This window comes from Thamnophis elegans, chromosome 6 (genome assembly GCF_009769535.1).
Source record: "Thamnophis elegans isolate rThaEle1 chromosome 6, rThaEle1.pri, whole genome shotgun sequence".
Taxonomy (NCBI): Eukaryota; Metazoa; Chordata; class Lepidosauria; order Squamata; family Colubridae; genus Thamnophis; species Thamnophis elegans.
Genome location: NC_045546.1, coordinates 31,048,992 through 31,072,491, shown reverse-complemented (window position 1 = coordinate 31,072,491; position 23,500 = coordinate 31,048,992). Strand labels below are relative to the sequence as shown.

General features: G+C 39.1%; 1 protein-coding gene across 2 annotated transcripts in view; it reads right to left on the bottom strand.

Annotated features, from left to right (window-relative positions):
- Nucleotides 1-23,160, bottom strand: part of NME7 (NME/NM23 family member 7) — a 69,382-nt gene extending 46,222 nt beyond the window's left edge. Inside the window, exons 1-2 of one of the 2 annotated variants that reach the window (XM_032219190.1) lie at nt 22,831-23,160; nt 3,456-3,563 (exon numbers count right to left, since the gene is read on the bottom strand). In XM_032219190.1, coding sequence (XP_032075081.1) covers nt 3,456-3,563; nt 22,831-22,833 — 111 coding nt within the window. In that variant the 5' untranslated portion in view covers nt 22,834-23,160. Of the gene's footprint in view, nt 1-3,455; nt 3,564-11,895; nt 12,030-22,830 lie in introns of those variants that run through there. The other variant, XM_032219189.1, reaches the window with a different exon arrangement.
- Between the last annotated feature and the right edge of the window lie 340 nt (nt 23,161-23,500).

The window sequence follows — 23,500 nt, the reverse complement described above, 5'->3', positions numbered from 1 at the left end:
AAAATATATAACATTTGAATAAAATCCAGTCAAATGTTGGATTTGAATTCCTACTTGATGCCTATAGGAATAAAATCCAGAAAGGGTCATAAATAGAAGGTGGGATAGAACATCCCCATTTGCCTTTTGAATTTTCTGTTTTATTGGCAAAAATGTGACACTTTTTCTGATTTTTGTTTATAACCACACATAAGTTCATTTTTTAAACAAATCATGTTACCTACTTACCTGCCTAATTTGATGATTCTCATGTAGGGTTGACACATTTTAAGCATGAACATTTGGGATTATGAGGCTCTGATGATCATGGAAAAATTAAATGTGTTCATGAGATGAATAAAATATCATATTATAATTATGCTATAACAACAGAAAAGGAGCCAGTGTCATGAAGTGATTAAAATATTGGGCAGATAGCAATATAGCAATAGCAGTAGACTTATATACCGCTTCATAGGCCTTTCAGGCCTCTCTAAGCGGTTTACAGAGAGTCAGCATATTGCCCCCAACAATCTGGGTCCTCATTTTACCCACCTCGGAAGGATGGAAGGCTGAGTCAACCCTGAGCCGGTGAGATTTGAACCGCTGACCTGCTGATCTAGCAGTAGCCTGCAGTGCTGCATTTAACCACTGCGCCACCTTGGCTCAATGCCAAAGACCCCCGAGTTTTAGTCTACTGTCTGTTATGGAAACGTAAAAGGTGGTTTTGGCGTTGAGATTTTAAGTACTATATAAAGGTTGAGATAAAAATTTAACAAAGAATAAATTGGCAAATCCAGTTCCATTTGCATTAAATAATTCTACAATTGTTATTTTGATGCCATTTTGGAGATCCACTCATCTAACTACCCACTCAGCACAGGATGCACTGGAGTACATCCAACATATGGTCACCCAGCCTGTTTGAAGGATTTGACACTTTGTGTAGCAATTTATTCTTCCTGCCCTCAAGACTCAACCTATTCCCTGGTAGGCTTAACCCACTGGTTTGACCCTGTGGGACAATTGACAAAAGTCAATTTCCTTCTTCTAAGTGAAAACTATTTGAATATTGTTATCATGTCACCTCTCAATCACTCTTCTTAGCCTATGTTTTTTCTTACCTTTTGCTTGCCTATCCTAAGGTGCGGTTCCCTTCTTTCCCTGCTAATGGTCATTAACTGGGGCTCTATTTTATTTCTAAGAAAAGACAGGTGTAAAATAGGACTTAAAAGTTCTGCCTTCTCCCTGTCACCCATTACCAATTCCTCACTATCTCCTTGCAATGGCCCTTTGTTAGCTTTTCCTTTATTTTCTTATACCACGCACATTACATAGTTTATAATGAAGTTTCTCTCCTGTGGACTCACATTCTGGAAATTCTTATAAGCCACTATGCCAATGGTGGCGAACCTTTTTGGCACTGAGTGCCCAAACCACAATGTGTGCGTGCCCGAGTGCCAGAAGCCCGAAGACCAGCTGGTTGTTGCACATGCACGTGCCGGCTACCTACTCTTCAAGTTTCTGGCACATGCTTGCTGGTCTTCACGCACGCCAGAGTGCCGGCCAGCTGGTCTTCAGGAGCTCTGGCACACGCAAAGACCAGAAGACCAGATAGATGGTGCACATGCCCACAGAGAGGGCTCTGTGTGCCACCTCTGGCACGTGTGCCAGAGGTTTACCACCACTGCACTATGCCATAGAATCCTTCACTATTATTTGTCATTTCTTCTGATAATTATTGCAATTTCAATCCATTTTTAACTGCTAACACCTTTGAAAAACTGTAATATTAATGCAAACATGTATATATAATTCACCTGTTCATCCTGAATTATTTATGCATCTGTTTACACAAAAACACAGGTGCACACTAATGTCAGTAAACAGAATATTCTAATATGTAAATACAGCTTGTTGATTTCTTCCTTCCCCTTTTTTTGCATTCTCTTTGGCCCATGACCAAATGAAGCCCACTGTATTAGAATTAAAGGGCCTTAGGCACATGCTTCCCCTTCCAATAGAAAAGTCTTACATTAAAATAACAAACTTAATTTCATAAATCTGTGGCATCTTTCATTCAGACCCATGAAGTCTCAAAAGAATCTGGCAATTTTATTAATAGCAAAGAAGGGATTGATAGAAGATGATATTTGTCGCTCAGGGTTGGGCTGTGGGGGTCCTTGGTGATCTCTGAGTTTGGTGTTTTCTTGCTATTCTTTTTTGAAATGTTTCATTAGAAAAACAATTCATTCATCAAAGAAGAGATTGCACAAAACCAAATATCAGACATACTGCCAACAACAACAAAAGCACAAATTCATACATCGTACTAATGTAGTTTGTTGGGATTTAGATTAGTAGATTGTGTGTGTCACTGTGGTGGTAAACTCTGGTTTATAGATTAGGGTTATTAAATTTGTGAATCGTCAACCTTTGAATTAGCTGTATGGTTACAATAAAGAAAGATCAGTCAATATGATTTCACATGATCTAGATTACATGTTTAAAAAGTGTAATATATTCTTCATGAAAAAATAGTATTTTGTAATGCAGAAAAGTGATAAATATTATTAATCTATTCTTATTCATTCCTTTTCCCCATTATTATATTTTATTTGTTGCATTATTTTACTTCCTACCTTGTATTATTTAGGTAAATATATCTGAATTTTTAAAATGTTATTTACAGGTTCTGTTTTATTTTCTTCAAAATAACTTTTTTTAAAAAAGTTTATTGCTAGGTATATTTTGAGAATTTAGCCAATCATAGTTTATTCAATAATCCCTGGTTATGTACATGATTGTTTGTGATAGTAAACCAACACTATCCATCCCACTTACCTTATGTGTATCTTTAAGTTAATAAGAGCTATGTGGATCATATCCATATACACAAATAAACATAAAAAACACACCAATTCAATAATCCAAGTTCTGATCAGTAGCAAACTCATTAATATTTAACATGGGGAGAAAAAGAGCCAAAAATTGGATAAGCAGACTTTACATACTAATCCTGTGTAAGAGGTAAGATTTAACTTTGAAAGGACATATATCGGGGGGATTTCATCTCCATGATCATAGAAAAGGCCTCTGGAAAAGGCAAAAAAAGAGGAAACAAACCTGATGGCTAAGTGAATTAGCTCGTTATATTGAGCAAGATTGTTCAACCTGCCCTTATTTGTTGGGAAGCTTCATATTTTTTCCAATTAATATTCTACTGAGTGGAGTACAAACTCACACTCAGTTTTTCTCAATAACATTTTCTTTATATGAAAATATATTGCAATTATATGTAGGTTTCTGAAAAGGGGGAATAATGCCATATTCTTCTACATTGTGCAGTACTTAGGCAAGGAAAGCAATTCTTCGGTTTCTCATGTGTGTAACATGTAATCCATATTATTAAACTTAGTTTATTGTTGCTTTCAAGCAATTAATTTATAAAATACTTTTATAGAAAATAATCTTACCATTTCCACTGATCCATCTGTAGGGTAATACAGAAGCTCATAGCGCCGAAAAAGTGAAGCATTTGGATCATACCATTCTGCAATGAAAGCAAATCTTTCCTCTTTGTTCTGGAAAAGAAAAATCAAATGTATGGATTTTGTAACAATTTCAGAACAAACAATACGTTCAATATATCTTCTACTGAGACCTGATATAACAATATTGCTTAGTTATTTGCGTTAAAAGACATCAAGATTTATTAACCTGGCAAAAAAGCTGAAATTTTAAAATTGGGGCATTACTTTTTTGAGTGTTTCTCCAAAAGTATGGTTCATTTCACTTTCTTCATTGACAACTATTGCTATTCATGTACATACTAGTCCTATCTGGACATTATAGTATAAAATCAAGGCAGATGCCCATAAAATACATAGTTTATTAATTTTATACTCTTATCTTTTCAGACTTTTCAGAGAGTTCTAGAAAACTGTAGTAAGCATTTCCACAGATTATTTTTCAAACAAACAAAACATACATACATACATACATACATACATACATACATACATACATACATACATACATACAGGAGGAGAGAGAAAGATGGGGGGGGGGGAGAAAGAGAGAATTCCATATATATATATTTGAAAGCTTCATACTCTCAGCTTCTCCAGACTATTTAAAATTCAGGGATTAATCAAATATTGCAAATTTAAATGTTCAGTATTCAAAAGCAGCTGATGACATACAAAGAGACAATTGTCAGCCACTCATTTTCTAAAGCTCAAAAGAACACACAGTATGTATTATTTGTGGCTCACTGAAGACAAAGCAGTTGCTAAGAGCTTTTCTGTCCAAGAAGCAGCTTGTATACTTTTGCCACTGCTATAAAAAGGCAATAAGTCATTACCAACAGAGATTGAACAAAAGTTGTTATATCTATTTATCACTAAAGGCAAAAATGAATGGATTCAGTACTTTCCACTAGCTGTCTGCAGGCTCACACTTTAAATCAATAGTTTAAATAATGGTCTCCAACAGTGGTGGGATTCAAATTTTTTTACTACCTGTTCTGTGGGCGTGGCTTGGTGGGTATGGCAGGGGAAGAATACTGTAAAATCTCCATTCCCTCCCCACTCCAGGGGAAGATTATTGCAAAATCCCCATTTTCCTCCCGATCAGCTGGGACTCGGGAGGCAGACAATAGATGGGGCGGGGCCAGTCAGAAGTGATATTTACTAGTTCTCTGAACTACTCAAAATTTCCGCTACCAGTTCTCCAGAACTGGTCAGAAACTGCTGAATACCATCTCTGGGTCCCAACCTTTTCTGCACCAGGGACCGGGGAGGGAGATGGTTTCGGTTTCACTCACTCACCTGCCACTCACCTCCTGCTGTGTAGCCCAGTTCCTAACAGGCCCCGGATCTAGGGATTTGGGACCCCAGGTTTAAAAAGTACTTTCAAGTGAATCTCTAACTTTATAATTATTTTGCTCTGTTTATTGTATAAAACTGTATCATCCATTTATATCAGCTAATATTTTTCCATTGGAAACTAGCACTTTTTGTAAGCATAAATATTCAGGTAGGAGATAAAATAGAATAGGGCAGATTTTTTTATCCATTTAGATGGGAGAATGTATAAATGAGGAAGAATGTGGGTTGGGAATCCTAGGGACATTGAAGATCTTCCTCTTTTATCCATTTTGGTATATTTCTAAATGTAGAGCTATTTGCATTCTGCAAAACAAATATTTATTTGCTTTCAAGATCCAGGGAGTAGTCCTGAATAGGATCTAGCAGTAATACTATAATAATCTTATTTGTGTTCACATTTCATTACTGTACATTGAAATAGAAACAATTCCAAATCATATATGAGCTGCCTTATTTTTCCCAAGAATATGAGAACCAAGCTAAAACTGTACTGTGTATACATTTTGTCAACTACAACATATGCCTTCCTCCAATAGAAAATGTATGCAACGCAGGGATGAACATAAGAGATCAACTCTTTCTTCAAACCATTTAAATACATGACCAAAAGTTAAGGAAAAAAACAAACATCCTAGAGCAGCAGCTCCCAACTTTTTGGACATCAGAGACCGATTCTGTGGAGAGGGGTTTCCGTAGACCGGAGGGGGTATAGTTTTGTGTGTTGCCTGCATCCTGTGGATGTCGCTTGTTTGCGTGGCACGGTTTCTGGCATGCTGAGGCCCAATGTTGGTGCACAGACTGGGGCTTGGGGACCCCTGGCCCAAGCATATTCTGCCAGTACTAAGATAAACAGCAAATACACCAAACAAAGCTCTAAACAAGAAACTTCAAAGATGAACTATTCCAACCAAGAATGGCAGAGTAAGTTACTGTATGTAAACAATATCACTCTGCTGTGCACTGACATTATCTAGCTCGGTAATGAAAAATCTGCGGGAAAATAACACAACTCAGAAACATGCCTTCCTCTCCCCATGTTAAGAAAGAATATTAGATATTTCCCACTGTGACTTGTAGGGGAGATGGACAGCATAAAAAATAATTAATAAATAAAACTAGGAAAGGAAAACCTCTTTCAAAAGCCTAGAGAAGATGGAACTAAGGATGTGGTTCCTATATTTTGCAGATGGCAGTGAAGCTGATTTAAAAAGTGAGGATTCAAAAGTAAGATTGCAATCAACTTGTTCTAAGTGATGATGACATGATAGAATTAATTTCAAATAAGCTAAAAAAATATGATGCTAAAATGGTACACAGAAGCATCTTTTCAAATTGTTGGAAAAATAAAATACAAAAATCCATGAGGGGGAACAGAACACTGCCTTCTCAGCACTACCATATTCTTTGAGAAGAGCAAAGCAGCTTATGACAAAGACCAAGGCACACTTGAATACTTTTAAGGTATAAATTGAAATTGTTGTTATTATCACAGCTATTATGGTTACTGTTGATATTATTGCCGCTGTTATTATTTATTGTCATTTTTCCTCAGGCGTCTCAAGGTAGATACCTTCCATAATGATGCTAGGCTCTTTCTCTCATCAGATAATTTACATTAAAAAAAAATAAGTTGGCTTGCTGCAAGGCAAGGTCTCAAACTTCAACATCCTTACAAGATTTTCGAATAAAAATAACCAGCGGCAGCAGATCACTGATTTCTTTAAAAGCCTGAATACCTTTCCAGAAAAAAAAAAAAAAAACCGCTATGCCAAGTGGCCGTGTAGAGAAGGGCAAAGCTAGCAACGAAAGCATAAGTAAAATTCTGGTCCAGAATTTGTAACTGGTTGTGTGACCCTAACTGGCTGCCAATTCATAAATGGAGAAGCTAATTCAAATAATTATTTTGCCGAAGAGCCCACATTGACAATATTACAAATGTGCCCTCTGGTCAATAAAGATTAGAAACTTCCATTTGGTATAACTGAGTTAGTAAAGAAAAACAGATTGTGGAGAGAATAAAATAAGCTCATTTAAAAGTATAGTTCTAATTGACATGAAAGCTTATGAACAGAATTACATTCATCTATTAATTCTCCTTACAAACCATCATTTAACCAGCATCCTCTATCATTTAGTTGCATGCGGGCTCTTATATTAAATGATTATGGTGATATACGATCGTTATCTTCCTTTGATAAATGCTAGGAATTTTTTATTGCTGGTAGACAAATACTGTTTAAGTTGCACAAGCCTAAAAAGAATTAAATGTACAGAACCTACTATACATTATGGACTACTCCTTGTCACATTTCCTGTTCAATTTTTAACCTGCAAAGTTAACTACAGGTTCACTAAATGAGATGACAAGGTCTTTTTTCAGTTACTGCACAAAACGTCTAGAGTTCTATCAAGGAACATCAGTCAAGTTTAATTTTCCTACTGTTTCAAAATAGCTTTTTAAAATGTTGGCTGATGTTATTTCCTGCTGCTATGCCCTTTTTAAAAAGCTCGTGTTATATTGTTGATACTTTATCTGTTTCCTCTGCTTTGATACTCTCAGGTTGTTTTACAGAAAGGCCATTTACGTATAATACCTTTGAACTGTGAACAATAAGATAAATATCTTTAAATTAAGTGGTTGTAAAATATACACATAAACACAATTAACTTTTACCTTTTCCTTCTCAGACTCCTCAAAATCGCTCATCCCTTGCCATTCAGTCAATTATTTAGACACTATCATAAAATTATGTGCAAAATGAGAATTTGTAAAAATAAAACTAATTAGAATTTTTTTAAAAAAATACTATGATGTTTGAATAGCAGACATGAAATTCTATATATAACAACAGTCCCATGTTTTTAAATGGAAATCACTCAGTTATGTTTAAAAGTGGACCCCTAAATTATATCTTTAAATACAATTAAGATGTACACAATGAGTTAGTTATAAAGTTCTAGAACATAATATTTAATACACTAATAAAAAAACCATTTATAGAAGAAATATTATGTAAACAATGTTTACGTTGACAGTGCTTAATCTTAATTAATTCTGGTTATTAAAGAGTAACTTTCTTGGAATACATAAATATCTTTAGGAGATCTAAAGTTCATAATATGCAGAATTGGAGAGGGAGAGGAGCTAAGCAGAATTTCTTATAATGCATTATATTGCCTTGTGTTGAGTTTTTCTTACATTTAGAAAGACAGGGGGGCATTTGCCCAGGTTCGCCTGGTGCACCAGTTGCGTCCCTACCTAAACCGGGAGGCCCTCACAACAGTCACTCGTGCCCTTGTGACCTCTAGACTGGACTACTGCAACGTGCTCTACATGGGGCAGCCCTTGAAGAGCATTCGGAGACTTCAGCTTGTCCAGAATGCAGCCGCGCGAGCGATCGTGGGTGCACCTCTGTTCACCCACGTAACACCTATCCTCCGCGAGCTGCACTGGCTGCCTATTGATCTCCGGATACGCTTCAAGGCGCTAGTTGTCACTTATAAAGCCCTTCATGGTATTGGACCTGGGTACTTGAGAGACCGCCTGCTGCCAATCACCTCCACTAGACCGATTGGATCCCACAGATTAGGCCTCCTCCGAATTCCATCCGCCAGCCAGTGCCGACTGGCGACTACCCGGAGGAGAGCCTTCTCTGTGGCTGCTCCGACCCTCTGGAACGAACTCCCCGTGGAGATTCAAACCCTCACCACCCTCCAGGCCTTCCGCAAAGCCGTTAAAACCTGGCTGTTCCGACAGGCCTGGGGCTAAAGAGCTGTTGCCCCCATCTCGAATGGTATGACTGTTGTGTGTTTTTAAATTATGTATTGTTATGTTTCGTCTTTTATTTTTTGTTTGTACCCCCCTTCCCTGATTTGAATTGTGAGCTGCCCTGAGTCCCCTTCGGGGGAAAAGGGCAACATGTAAATATAATCAAATCAAATCAATCAAATCAAACAATAATATTTTAACCCTTAGTCTTTTGGTATATTTCAATTCACAATTAAAAGGATGTAATACATGATGAATCAATCAACCACATTCCAATAAGAAAAAATATTTTCAATTATTTAATTTGAATTTGTCGTTCGAGGGCAAAAAAGAGGGAGGGAGAGAGTGGGACAAAGAGTTTTTTTTAAATTGAGGAACAATTTAAAAAACATGGTATGTTATCACAATTGTATAAAAGAGAAAATTCTATGAAAAATAATTTGTAATATATGCTTCATAGCTGAATAGCAAGCGCACTACAGCAAAGAAAAATGTTCAAGACTTTGCAAAACCAGGAAGTCTATCAAATAAAATTGAGTTTGAAGCAATCTGAAGGAACTTGATTCAATTTGAAATCATGAATTCCTTGAAATCAAATCATTCATTTGTAAGGGCTTAATGTACTTAACAATATATTACTTCATTTATATCCATTTTTTCACAATAAAATTGCATTCAAAGGAATTTACAATCGGAATATTTTTTTAAAAATTCCCAGATCAAGGCAACTATGCCACATGGCTTTATAAATTGAATACATATTCCTGAACTCCAATTAAAAACAAACTGGAAACTGTTAGGTTAAAGGCTCTGCGCTACGCTCAGTTTAATTAATTACAAGTGGTCCTTAGCTTAAACCATTCATTGAGTGACCAGTCAAATTTACAAAGGAACTGAAAAAATTGAATTACAACCAGTCCTTGAACTTATGACAGTCAAAATTTGGGCACTTGGGATTTAGTATGTATTTCCTATGGTTGCAATGTTCCATTGTCACGTGATCACCATTTGCAATCTTTCCAGACAGCTTCTGGCAAACAAAGTCAATGGGGGAAATCGGATTTGCTTAATAACCACATGATTCATTTAACAACTTAGTTATTCACTTAACAACCCTGTGCTCAATCATTCAAACCCGAGTCCCGTGATGGCGAACCTATAGCACGCATGCCACAGGTGGCACGTGGAACCATATTTGGTGGCATGCCAGTTATCAGCTCTGGTGCGCATGTGCGCGCCAGCCAGCTGATTTCCCCCCATTCTGGAGGGCCGGGAGAGGCCGTTTTTACCCTTTCCAGGCTTCAGGAAAGCCTCCAGAGGCTGGGGAGGGCAAAAAACAGCCCAACCAGAAGTTCAGGAACAAACAGTTTCCGGCTTCCGGAGGGCCTTGGTGGGGGGGAGGCCGTTTTCCCTCTCCCCAGGCTTTAGGAAAGCTTTGGAGCTTGGGGAGGTATTGTGCGCGCATGCACAGGTGTGTGGGGAGGATTGAATGGGCAAGCGCATGGAATAGCACAAACACAATTTTGGCATGCCATAAGAAAAAGGTTCCCCATCACTGCCCTAGTAATCTCACATTTGGACTACTGCATGCACTCTACATGGGACTACCCTTGAAGAGCATTCAGAAGCTACAGCTGGTATAAAGTGTGGCAGTACAGGCAATTCTTAGGCTGCCAGAGTGGCCCATGTTACAGTGCTCCACCAGCTATACCTGGTTTGCTTCCAGGTGCAATTCAAGGTGTTGGTTATTATCTTTAAACCCCTGCAAGGCAAGGATCCAGGTTAATTGAGGAACCATCTCAACCTGATGATGCTAACCTACCCCCACCTGTGCCATCAGAGAGTCATACTGCAGATCCTGTCAGTCAAGGAATTTCAGTTGCACGATCCAGAAGAAGAGCTCTGTCTGCTGTGGCAGCCTTTTGGCATAGGGCTAGCCCTTGACTTACGACCAGAAAGGAGCCCAACATTTATGTTGCTATGTGAGACATTTGTTAAGTGACATTTGCCCCATTTTATGACTTTTCTTGCCACCATTGTTAAGTGAATCATTGCAGTTCTTAAGTTAGTAACCTGGCTGTTAAGTGAATCTGGCTTCCCCATTGTCTCTGCTTGTCAGAAGAATGTAAAAGTTGGTCCTATGACCCTGGGACACTGCAACCATCATAAATCACTTGCCAAGCATCTGAATTTTCTTCGCATGACCATGGGGATGCAGCAAACAATCATAATTGTGAAAAATGGTCATAGGTCACCTTTTTTTGTGCCATTGTAACTTTGAACAGTCACTAAATGAACTGTTGTAAGTCAAGGAGTAGCTGTATCTCACACCCCACCCCCCCCGAAGTGAGATCGGCTCCCATCCTTTTGATTTACCCTAATAGCCTTAATACCTACCTCTCTACCAGATGGCTTGGGGTCCCAACAGGAAAGTATCACACAACAGATGGTTAATTAAAAACCAATCCATCTCCCTCCCATCCAGGTCCCTCCTTCCCCATTTTTTAACTATGATTTTATTTGATAATTACTTTCATTTTATTGTGCTAGGAATATTTATCTCTGTTGATTTTAATGTTTCTATGCTGTGAGCTGCCCAGATTTGTTTCGAAATGAATTGGGCAGCAAATTAATTTAAATAAATAAACCATCAACTATGGCAAAAAAAGATTGTAAAATCAGGCATGAGACTCATTTATCAACAACCTTAATTAGCAGTGGAAATTTTGGTTCCACTTATCATCATAAGTTGAGGACTACAGCATTGATTTTACTATTTATATCCCATCCCCTTCCATTCCAAGTAATGTATTGTGCATAGTTCCCATATTTTCAGAAACGGTTAAAGAAAAATCAAGCTGGGAAAAACAAACAGTACAAAAATGAGAAGAAGAAAAAACTAATGATAGATAAAAATCAAGCCCAGTGTAATTAATTAAAAGCCATTATGAACAAAAAAGGGCCTGCAAGGTCTGGTTAGAAACAGTTAAGATCTGAATGAAGTCAATGTAGCAGATATAAAATGCACAAATGAGCCTTGAACTCGGTGTCCGAGTTCCCAATTGACACTCAGCCAACTATGCCACAATCATTTTCTACGTCTAATACTTTTCTAAACATAAGAAAAGTACTACAGTTGGGTTCTCCTGGAACTGCAATAAGGGTGAAAAGTGACCTTCAGCCAGCTGATACCAGCGCGTGTTAGTGCCAAAGACTTTGAAAGGCGGTTCCAAAGAGCACACATATTGCACTTACCTTGAACATTCTGAGAATATCATGGCCTATTAAAAATTTATTGCCTTCCTACAAAGAAGGAAAAAGAGTTCAGCCAATCCCCTTCTTATTCACTACTGGGAACATTCTGAGCCAGCATTCATTGTGTACTACAGTTTAACCAAACAGGCTCCTGATCAGTCTGTCATTAAAATTAAATGCTTCTTTTTACCTTGGATTGCGTAAAATATTAACTCTTGGGCAATTCAGCTGAATGCCAGATTTCAGTTACCACAATGTTTGATGGCATGCCCGTAAAACTATTATCACAAAGACACATATCAGGTTAATATTGGAACAGAGGTGTGTTGGTTTTTCTAACTTATCTAATATCTTTAGTAAAGAATTGTGTAACAAAAATAGAAAAAGAAAAATGGGAGGGCAGGTAAGAATAGAGAGGATTTCAACTGGAATTCATAAACTGGTTCTGGAACCAAGTACAATGTGCACTTACAATAATGTAGTTAGGGTTCTAGTGGTATACTCCTTGACGGGAGCAAAGTCCAAGGAACTAAATGGGGTTTACATTGAATATACTTGTAAAGATTAGCATCTTTTTAATTCAGATTGACTAATCAAATTAGTGATGCAAATAATCCCATTGCACAAGTGCTACTACCTTTCTACTAAAGCTTAAACTGAATCGCAATCCAATTCAGATGGCCAAAGGATGAAGCAATGTCTATTTCTTTTCAATAGCACATTGATATATAATGTGCGTTGTATAGTGCTACCTATGAACACTTTAACTATTGTGACCACAGGATTATAGAACACTAAAGCACATCTTTACAATTGCAAGTGTAAGGTGGCTGCCTAAACAGGGAATTATTGCAGGGGTGGGTTTCAAAAAAAAATTCTACCAGTTCTGTGGGCGTGGCTAGGTAGTAGGGGTGTGACTCTCACACATGCCCACTCAGTCATATGCCTCCCCCACCTAGCCACACCCACAGAACCAGTGAAAATTTCTGCTTTGCCTCGCTTTCCCTGCCGCCACAGCTGCTTCTCCCACAGTGCCGAACGATCCATTGAGGGGGCTTACCCTGCACTTGCGCAACCTCCTGGCCCTGCCACAGCCAGCCAGGGAGTCGGGAGACAAGAAGAGGGCATCCTGAAAGGAAGCCTCCGCCACGGCTGGCAAGCACCCAAAGGCGAGCTTGCTGGCCTGGCTCAGCCGCGGCTTTTGAAAGAAAGAGACAGAGATACACACACACACAGAGACACACACACACATGAACATAGAGAGATGGGGGGAGATTAGCTGACAAGTGAGGGCTTTCTCCGAGCCTGACACCCGGGGTGGGCATGCGAGGTTCGGCAGGGCCATCTCCCTTTTCATGCTGCCATGAACCTTTTAAAGCCGATGCTGGGCGCTGTTGGCCCATCCCCTTTTTTGACGTCCCCTCCTCCTGGATTCCATTCCCACCCCGCCAACCCTTGTGTGTGAAGCTTGGCATCGGTCTCAGCTGAGCCAGGCCAGTATCTCTGGTTGGAATGCAGGCTTTATGTCCCTTACCACTTGCCACTGCTCACCCCCTCACTACTTTCCCAGCCAGCCACCCAGCTAAGCAGGTGGGGCCCGGGCTGCAACCGGGAGAGACGGGGCAGTAAGGGAAGTGAGCCCCGGGCCAGCATCTCCGCCTTCTTTCTCCGAGAACCAGCTTGGGGAATGGACAGCCTCCCCCACCACTGCGCCCTTCCTCGCTTTCCACGCGGAGCCTCTGCCCGTGGGGCGCCTCACATTTCCCCTTGCTTTCCCCGCCGCCGTGGCTTTCAGAGGAAGGAGGCAGAGATGCTAGCCCAGGGCTCACTTCCCTTACCGCTCAAGGCGAAATGGAAGGCGTCCTGCCAGCAGAGGCTCCGCATGGAAGGCAAGGAAGGGCACAGCGGTGGGGGAGACTGGCCATCCCCAAGCCTGCTCTCAGAGGAAGGAGGCAGAGACGCTTCCCTTACCCATTCCCTCCCCGCTGGCTGCAGCCTGGACCCCGCCTGCTTAGCCTGGTGGCTGGGCAGAAACACGGCAGACGGTGGCAAGTGGTAAGGGAAGTGAGCCCCAGGCCAGCATCCCTGCCTGGTTCCTCCGAGACATGGTGGCAAGGGAAAGGCAAAATGGGAGGCACCCCACCGGCAGAAGCTCCGCGTGGAAGGCAAGGAAGGGTGCAGCAGCAGGGGAAGCTGGCCATCCACCAAGCCGGCTCTCAGAGAAAGGAGGCAGGGATGCTGGCCTGGGGCTCGTTTCCCTTACCACTCGGCACTGCTACCCTGCCAAATGGAGCATTGGAGGCCAGGTCAGTCCCGCTTGCCCGCTCACTCGCTGCTTTCCCAGCCGGCTGCGCAGCTGGGAGGGGGTACAACATGCGGGAGGCTCCCCACAGTTCCTCGATTGTCTGGGTTGCAGCTGAACTCACTGCTCTCTCTCCTGCTGATGACCTCTCCTCCCATCACCACTGCCCTCTTCTCCTGCTGCCACTGCCCTCTCCTGCCAATGCCCTCTCCTCCCACCACCCTCTTCTTCCACTGCGCCCTCTCGCATTTGAAGCTTGCCAGGCTGCAATGGTGGTGGCTTTTGGATACGTTGGCCGATGGGAAGGGGGAGCTAGGCTAGCACGAGTGCTGCTTACCTGTGTGTAGGCAGGAGGAAGCTGTGTGGATGCACATGGCGAAGGTGAGCATCCAAACAAGCTGGTTTGGGGGCATGGCCAGCCAGCCATCACTACCGGTTCGGCAACCCATACCCAATTACCACTACCGGTTCTCCCGAACCAGTCCAAACTGGGAGCAACCCACTTCTAAATTAGTGTAAACAGAAGATCCAATTCTTCAATTTGTTCTGTTTAAAATTCAGTGGCAGAGATACAAGTGAAACCATAGCAAACAATCTTGAATTGCAGGGTTTGGCAATCTTTTGAGGTCAAAGGACACAACTAAAATTTTATGAGTGTATAATGGTCTCTCTTGAAAATGATTTAACAAAATGGCTACATTGCAAACATGGACTTTAAAAAAATATTTTCTAGAAAGCAAATCAATGAGATTATTTTCTGCCATCTCCTCTGGTTCCTACCTTGTTTTTTTGCCATGTCTCTTCCATCATAGTTTATCTTTCCTTTTTTTTCTGGAAGAGGAGTTTATTTCCAAACAAAGCCCTGGGCTGCAGCCCTCCCATTTTATTTCTCCTAAGAATTGCACTAAAAACCTACTGTAAGGCAAAGAAGAATTCTTAGAAGAAAGTATGAATTATAAAAAAAGCACTAAAAATACATAAAGTTAAAATCGGGTTCTACAGGAAGCCTGGCAGCACCAAGAGGAATGATGCTGTATATATGGATGTCCACAGTCATCACACATTCTGTTTTTCAATTCTAGCCTACGATGGGCTGCAGGTTTGTGAGTCACAGCAGTCTTGCTCATCTTTAGCTTATCTAATTCTTTTAACTGCAGATGTCTGAGACTAAACCTAAAATGGTTGTAAATCGAGGTCTACAGGTAGACCTTGAATTACAACAGTTCATTTAGTGACCGAAATTACAACAGCACTGAAAAAAGTGTGTTATAATTTTTCAGAATTACCGTTGTAGCATCCCCAGGGTCATGTGATCAAAATTCAGGTGCTTGGCAATTTATGAGGGTTGTGGAGTCTTAGGCTCAAGTTATCACCTTTTGCGAACTTCTACAAGCAAAGGCAATGGGAAATCCAGATTCACCTAAAACCCATGTGACTATCTTAACAACTGCAGGAATTAATTTAACAACTGTGGCAAGAAAGGTTATAAATGGGGCAAAATTTAATTAACTTTCTTGCTGAGCAATAGAAATTTTGGGCTCAATTGTATCATAAATTGAGGACTACCTGCATGGGCAAAATATATGTTATCAAAGCAAGTAAAAATTCAATATGGCCTTTTGGACAGACAACACTATAATAAAAATACATAAACTTATAGATATTAATATAAAAAGTAAGCAAAAGTAAAATAATGTCTTCATATAGTTTGGGCCAAGGCTTACAGAGAGTAATGCATCCAGCTTGACTTAAAATACTGATTAAATACGGTTGAAAGTTCAATAATAATAACAATTGTATTATTATACATGATGCTACCTTACAACAATATTATAGCACACTTAGGGAAAATCTGTTAAGTCACTGAAATTACATTACATTTTCATGTCGGCTGCTCTATGTTTCAACGTAATTATTTTTTTACAACAGTTTCAAAATCTCTAGAGGAAGAGGTATTTACAAATGATTCAAGTTAATATTCTTGTCAAAAGAAATCCTAATTAAATGCTGGCAATTTATGCACTTTAAAAAGAGTACAGGAACCAGTAGAGAATTATATTTGGCATGTAAAAAGCTCCACCTAGTGTTCCAAAAAGAACTGATTTTATATTTAATCCTAATGCAATTAGAGAATGTGATTATTGTATTTACCGTCTGTTTACACCTTTATTTGGCAACAAATCCCACTTCATTCAGTGGGCTAACTGGTATGCCGTGAAGAGCAATTCAGCCTAAAATTTGAGCCCACAATTTTTAGATATGTTAATCTCTTGCTCATATATTTTCAGACCTACTGGGTTATTTATTTCTATGTTTTTCTACAAACTTGCTCTGAAAATGCTGAAGGAGAATCCAATCTACGTATTTTTAACTGCAGAGAATAACAACATTATCAACTGTTTTTTTCACTGATGATACCTTTTTACTGATTATACTTAGTCTTCTTTTTATAAATTATTCCTTCGTGGTTAAATATAGCTGTTCTTGGGGAAATATGGACCACTGCCAAGGCTGCTTACATCATGGAAATTTAACTAGAGATGTAAAGAAGTTTACAATTAAAAAACTGTACTTAAAAATGCCTTTCAAAAAAAAAAAGAAAGAAAAGAAAATTGGAAGAATTTTCATTACCACTTTCATATCATTATTTATTTTATGTCTGATTTGAGTTTAAACAAAGCTCACAAAACCCAAAATGAAATAAGAGACTAGCTTTAAGGTAGTCAGCTAGCAATACTTTATAACAGGTAATTTCAAATGCTGAAGGGCTGTGACCCACTAATATAATGAATCTGTGTGAATAAAACTGATGGACTGCACACTGCATTCTGACAGGACTGCCATTATCTTTGCCCATCCAGGCAGAAAATGAGCACTGTCTAGTAGTGATCTGTAGGCAGCTAGCTCAGGAGCCTGCCACATAAAGAACAGAGAGGGAGGCATGCTCAAGTGGCACAAGCAAATTTGGGGACGCACAGAGCCATTTAAGCACAAGGCCTTGAGGAGACATTTGAGCAAAAGGACACCAAAAGGAGAGTTTGATTAAACTGGCAAAGCATGGAGTTATAAGATTGCTAGCTAGAGAAAAGCACTGGTTATTGTTTGGTCACTACTCCCTGATTTTTCCACAGAAGGAGCAACCTTGCCACCTAGGGACATTTCTCTAATACACAGCACTTCCAATCCAGAAGACCTACATATCCACTCCCACAGATGCCAACTGAAAATTTCCAGAAGTCCAATTTCTCCTGCTTCAAGGGATGGCCCTTCTCAATCCCATGGCGCAACCATTCCATTAATCTTGCAAAGAAGTGTAGGCAGTTAAAGCCTAGATAACTAAATAGTTGCTCCACATAGACCTCCAGGGCAATGGAACGTGGTACAGACAAGGTTGAAAGGCAACTTCTCCTTTGCATCAAGACACAGTTAAAAAAAAGATCAGAAAAAACGAAGAGGACCTGCAGTTACTGAAAGTTGAAGACCTAAAAGCAGGCCTGTCAAACTGGCAGCCCGCAGACTGGATGTGTCATGTTCAGGCCATGACCAGCCCGGGCTCCACAAAGGCAAAAAAATGTGAAACGTCACAATATGTTATATGATGCAATCAAGTTTGACACCCGTTTTTAGGATGCTGTAACCTAAGCATATCCCTTTAAATCAATTTAAAGAATGCGACTCTTGGAAACCAGTTTTCTTAACTGAAAGCAACTGTCATGGGACTAACTTATACAGAGAAAATACATATCTTCCCTTCTCAGTAAGTCAAATAGAAATACATGAAGCAAATACATAAGAATATGCTGACCACAGCTCAGAAACACACACATATATAGGCAACCATAATGCATATAATCGGAGGAGGCGGAGCTGACTTCACGAAGATACGACGTGCGATCTTGGAGTTCCAGGATCGCCGTCGATATCTCTACCGCTGGATGGTCCTTTTGGACCTAAACCGTCCGTAAAGACAGTGATAGAGAAGGCACATCCTGCTGATCCCGGGGACATCGCAAAGTCCCTGGTAGATCCAGGAGAAGCTCTTTTTTCCGGTGACAAAGAAGCAGCCATTGAAGCCGCTGAAAGTTGGGAGAGCTCCAGAAACAGAAGACAAGCAGGAGAGAAAGTGTGCCGAATTGGTGAGATAAATTTTTACTATTACCGGTAGTTGTGAGAACACCTCAAAGATTAAAAGTAAAGTTAAAATTAAAGACAGAAGAGGTCAATCGGCAACATTAAGCCTGAGTCAAACCTAGTGTGTTATTTTTCTTTAATCCTTTTACTGCCGGAATTTCTATAAATGCTTATTTTTTAAACTGGACTGATTTTATTTTTCTCTTTTTTAAAAAAGATTTGTATTCTTTTTCTCTTTACAACGCCCTATAATATTTTCTTGTTAAATTTTCCTTCTTTCTTTCCTGGAATATAAAAATATAAAGAGGGAAGTGAAAATAGATGAAAAGAAGTAACACTGCCACCTAGAGGCTTAGAGTCTTGGAAATATTGTTTTACTTCTCTAAGTTTGAGCATTTGATAATTTTGTGCAAAGTAAGAGATGGTGGTACACTTCAAGAATTTTGAGTTTGTTTATTGAAAATGATAGTGGGAAGAGCATGGATGTTTATACAGGTGCTTCTCTGGGTACTATCAGAGTGAAAAGCTTGGAGTAGAAAAAGAAAGATTGCACTGAACTGGGAAAGAGAACAGTTAGCTTTGTTTGGCAAAGAGCCTTGGATTTTACAATGGCAGTGTACACTATTGGAAGGAAAAGATCAATACAGACAATATTGCAACAGGGAAAAGAAAGTGACATTGCAAATGATAATGCAAGGAATTCAAAAAATACAAATAAGAACAGAGAGCATTGAAAAGAGATTGGAGATTATTGGACAAAGAACAGAAAAAATAGAAGAGAAAATGTAGACTACTCACCAAACGATGATGAAATATGAGGACAGATCTCAGAAAAAGATGAACAGAAAAAGATGAACAAAGAGATAAGAAAATCGGAGATATTGACAGCAGAATGAGTGCTGTTGAAAAAGATGAGAGTGGAATATTGGAATGGGAGAATGATAGACTAGAATTTTACTTCAGATTCCAAAAGATAGAAGAAGAAAAGGGAGAAAATTTGGCAGAAGTAATGATAGAAATTCTTGCAGAAGCATTGGTGATAACTAAAGGGAAGATGATGGAAGTAATGGATGACGGGTTTTGAGCCTTCACAAGATATGCAGTAAAATATAAGTTGCTAAGAGATATCCATACAAGATTTACTAAAAAAGCAATTAGAATACAAATACCACAAATGGCAACAAATAAAAGATTGCACTACTATTGGATGGATACAGGATGATGTAATGAAATGTTATAATAAAAATTAATTTGAATTTATTTAAAGTTAGAATATTTTGTATAAAATGAAGTAATAATAGTTATAGTCAAATAAATGATTAATAATGATAATACTGTATACATATATATTGATAATATGAGATTTTATATAATTTGTAAGTGAAGACTATGGAGAAGATGCATAAAAGTTTGATAACCAAAGATAAACAATTTTATAAAACATGGGACTTATCTTATCAATGGTTAGACAAAGAATTTTATAAAGATGTATTATTACTGGATGGATTTAGGATGATGTAATAAAATGTCATAATATAAATTTACCTAAAATGTAGAATATCTTACATAAAATGAAGTAATGACAATTATAGTCAAATAAATGTATAATAATTATAATAATTGTATACATATATAACAGATTGATACAAGATTCTATATAAAGTGTAAGTGAAGACTATGGTGAGAATGTACAAAAAAGTTTTGTAACCAATCGACACACTGTATGGAATTGGAAGATGTTTTTATGTTTTTGTCTATACTTGTTTGTTTAAAAATAAAACAATGTTTTTTTTAAAAAAATGCATATAACCTGGGCAGAAAAATCACTACACAGGAGAAAACATGGAACCTCTTATGATCACTGGTAGTACGGGAATTGGAAACAATGCACAAAGCTATGCACGTATATTCAGTTCAAACATAAGAACTCAAAAATTGTCTGTTAAAAGCTAGGAATATACATTCATCTCCTAATCCCTTGATGACGAACCTATGGCATGCGTGCCACAGGTGGCACGCAGAGCCCTTTCTGCGGGCACGCCAGCTGTCGCCCCAGCCAAGATGTGTCCACACCTCCCACCGGCCAGCTGGTCTTCAAATCTCTGCCATTTTGGAACTTTGGAAGCTTAAGTAACTATATACAAAGCAACTGAGAGAAATTAAGTAAAAGATCATTAATTAGTGGGAGCAGTGGGGAAAATGTATGTTGTCCTATTTATGCATAGCAAATTTAAATCCCACTGTATTCAACATAATTGTTATAAATGTATTAATATAGGGTGCAGTACTGCAGGCCACTTCAGCTGACTGTTATCTGCAGTTCAGCGGTTCTAATCTCACCGGCTTAAGGTTGACTCAGCCTTCCATCCTTCCGAGGTAGGTGAAATGAGGACCCAGACTGTGGTGGCAATATGCTGACTCTGTAAACCGCTTAGAGAGGGCTGCAAGCCCTATGAAGCGGTATATAAGTCTAACTGCTATTGTTATGCATAAAATTGCAGTCAAACAGAATCTTATCTGCAGTTCAGCGGTTCTAATCTCACCGGCTTAAGGTTGACTCAGCCTTCCATCCTTCCGAGGTAGGTGAAATGAGGACCCAGATTGTTGGGGGCAATATGCTGACTCTCTGTAAACCGCTTAGAGAGGCCTGAAAGGCCTATGAAGCGGTATATAAGTCTACTGCTATTGCTATTGCTATTAATTAGCTGGATTCAAAATCTGCTTACTGTATTCAGAAATAAATCACTGGTTTTACAGTGGTATGGTTTTACATCTATAATTTCTGCTTCACAACTGCAATTTCTGAGATATGCTCTATAGGCCTTTGCTTCTGTGTATGCATATAAAAATACTACAATGTCTAGCAAATCTACAAAGTACAGGAACAGGCCATACAATCTGAATTTACTCCCTGAGATAAATCACTCCAAAACTGGGTTTGTCCATCGCATTATACCCAAACTATACAAACCACATAATGGCTTAACTTGCTATGTAAACCAAAGCATAAACTCCAGCCAATGCCAGCCTGAATTCTTAATTCTTTACTGCTTTTCCCCCCATCTTGCTTTCCCCTTCCTGCATGGAGGGGACTTTATATTTCTCTAAGCTAGTAGGGTATCATTTTCCTAAATCTAAATAAAATCTCTGCTTATTAGGACACCATGAAGATAATCTGCAGCAGTTTAGTAACTATAACTAGTCATCTCAAGTTTTTTTCACACATTTATCTAAAAAACTCTGGTTTTCCTTGATTACTGGCTATGGTGGCAAGAGTTGATATAGTGAAAAGGATGGAAATGATATCAAATTAAGAGCAGAATGAGTTAACTTGAAACATCGTTTAACTATAAATAACACTGAATGGTTGTAGCCTACTATTTTCTAAGCATAGCCTACCTCTCAAGGTTACAGTAAAAATAAAATATGTAAAACTATAGATGCTACATACGGCTTCTTTGAAGAAAGATGGATTATAACTGCAATCTCATTACATAAATAATTGTTCATTTACAAAAGACCATTCATTGCAGTATTTCAGAAAGTTGTTCTTTAGATTTATTTTGCTTTTGAATTTTCCTTTGTAAAACAAAGTTTGGATTCGCCTCATTTTAGATATGCGCTTTATTTTTTCCCCAAGAAAACATGGTCACTGTACTATTAACAAAACCTTAATTAACCTGCCTTCCACCAAGGACCTGCGTACTGCACGAGTCAAAAAGGGGGCTGGGAAAATATCTACAGACCCCTCAATTGTTTCAACTTCTACCCTCAAAACGACGCTATAGGGCACTGCACACCAGAACAACTAGACACAATGGCATTTTTTTTACCGAATGCCATCACTCTGCTAAACAAATAAGCCCCACAACTCTCTCAAATTATCTACTAAAACTGTATTACTATTATTTTTCTCTTCCTTCCTAGTACCTCTTTCCTAGTACCTATCTCTTTCCACTTATGACTATAACCATGTTGTTTGTATCTTTAAATTTTGATTGCTCATTAGTAACCTATGACTATCACTAAGTGTGGTATATTATGATTCTTGATGAATGTATTCTATTTTTCTTTATGTACACTGAGAGTATATGAAACAAAACAAAAATTCCTTGTGTGTCCAAGCACACTTGGCCAATAAATAATATTCTATTCTATTCTACTCTCAACATGTCATTGAGTTACACAGAACAAACTAGCACTGATGATGTTACCTTTCTTATTTAAATATTTATTAGGATAATGAAAACTTTGCAAGGAAACAAGGAAGCTCAGAGAGCAACCAGGACGCCTCATTTCAACCCTGGGCTACAAATATTCTTTTTTTTATTGGTGCAGGAGTTGCTATTAGCTGAAGTGCCAACCTTCCTTCATTTCTGGGGATGCTTCGTAGGGGTCGTTGCCTCCCTCCCCTAAAAGACTTTTTAATGCTCTGACATCACTGGAGTGTCTTCCTCGCCGGACATCTCCTTGCCTAGAGCGCACAGCCCACCTCCACTCACCATGGTCCAGCCAGCTCCGCCTTCTCGATCGCGATCGCCACCTCACCGTTGGAGCGCTCTCAAAGCAGGAGAGAGAGAGGGAAAAACCGCGACTAGCAACACGCGATAGCCCCAAGCCGCTTCTTAGCAACCGAGGCCACGCCTTCTTTTGCTCTGCTGCTTAAACGTTTTTTTGTTTTGAAAAAAAAACCACACCACCAAGTCCGCCTTGAATTCCTATTGGTTGGGAGCGGTATCGTTCACCCTCGTGACGGTAGTCCTGTGTAGAGTAAAAGGGTTTTGTCAGTGGAAAAAGAGACCGGAAATCGTGAAATTCCCGCGAAGCCTGAGCAAGGATGAATGTGGGTTTTTTTTATTGGTGCAGGACATGCTATTAGCACGTCATTATTACTTTTCTGTACAAGAACGTAGAGATAGGAATGTAGAAGTCGCAGCGTTCATTAACTTTCAAGTGAAAAGCGGTGGTTTTTTTTTTAGTTCCGCTGCAGACGCTGCTAACCGCTAATAGACTTTATTATAGATCAGGAGTCCCTAAACTTGGCACCTTTAAGACTTTAAGCATAGTATAGCTGGCTGGGGAATTCTGGGAGTTGAAGTCCACAAGGCTTAATAAAGGTGCTAAATTTGGGGGGCCCTGTTATAGATTGTAAGGAGACCTATGGCTAACTTA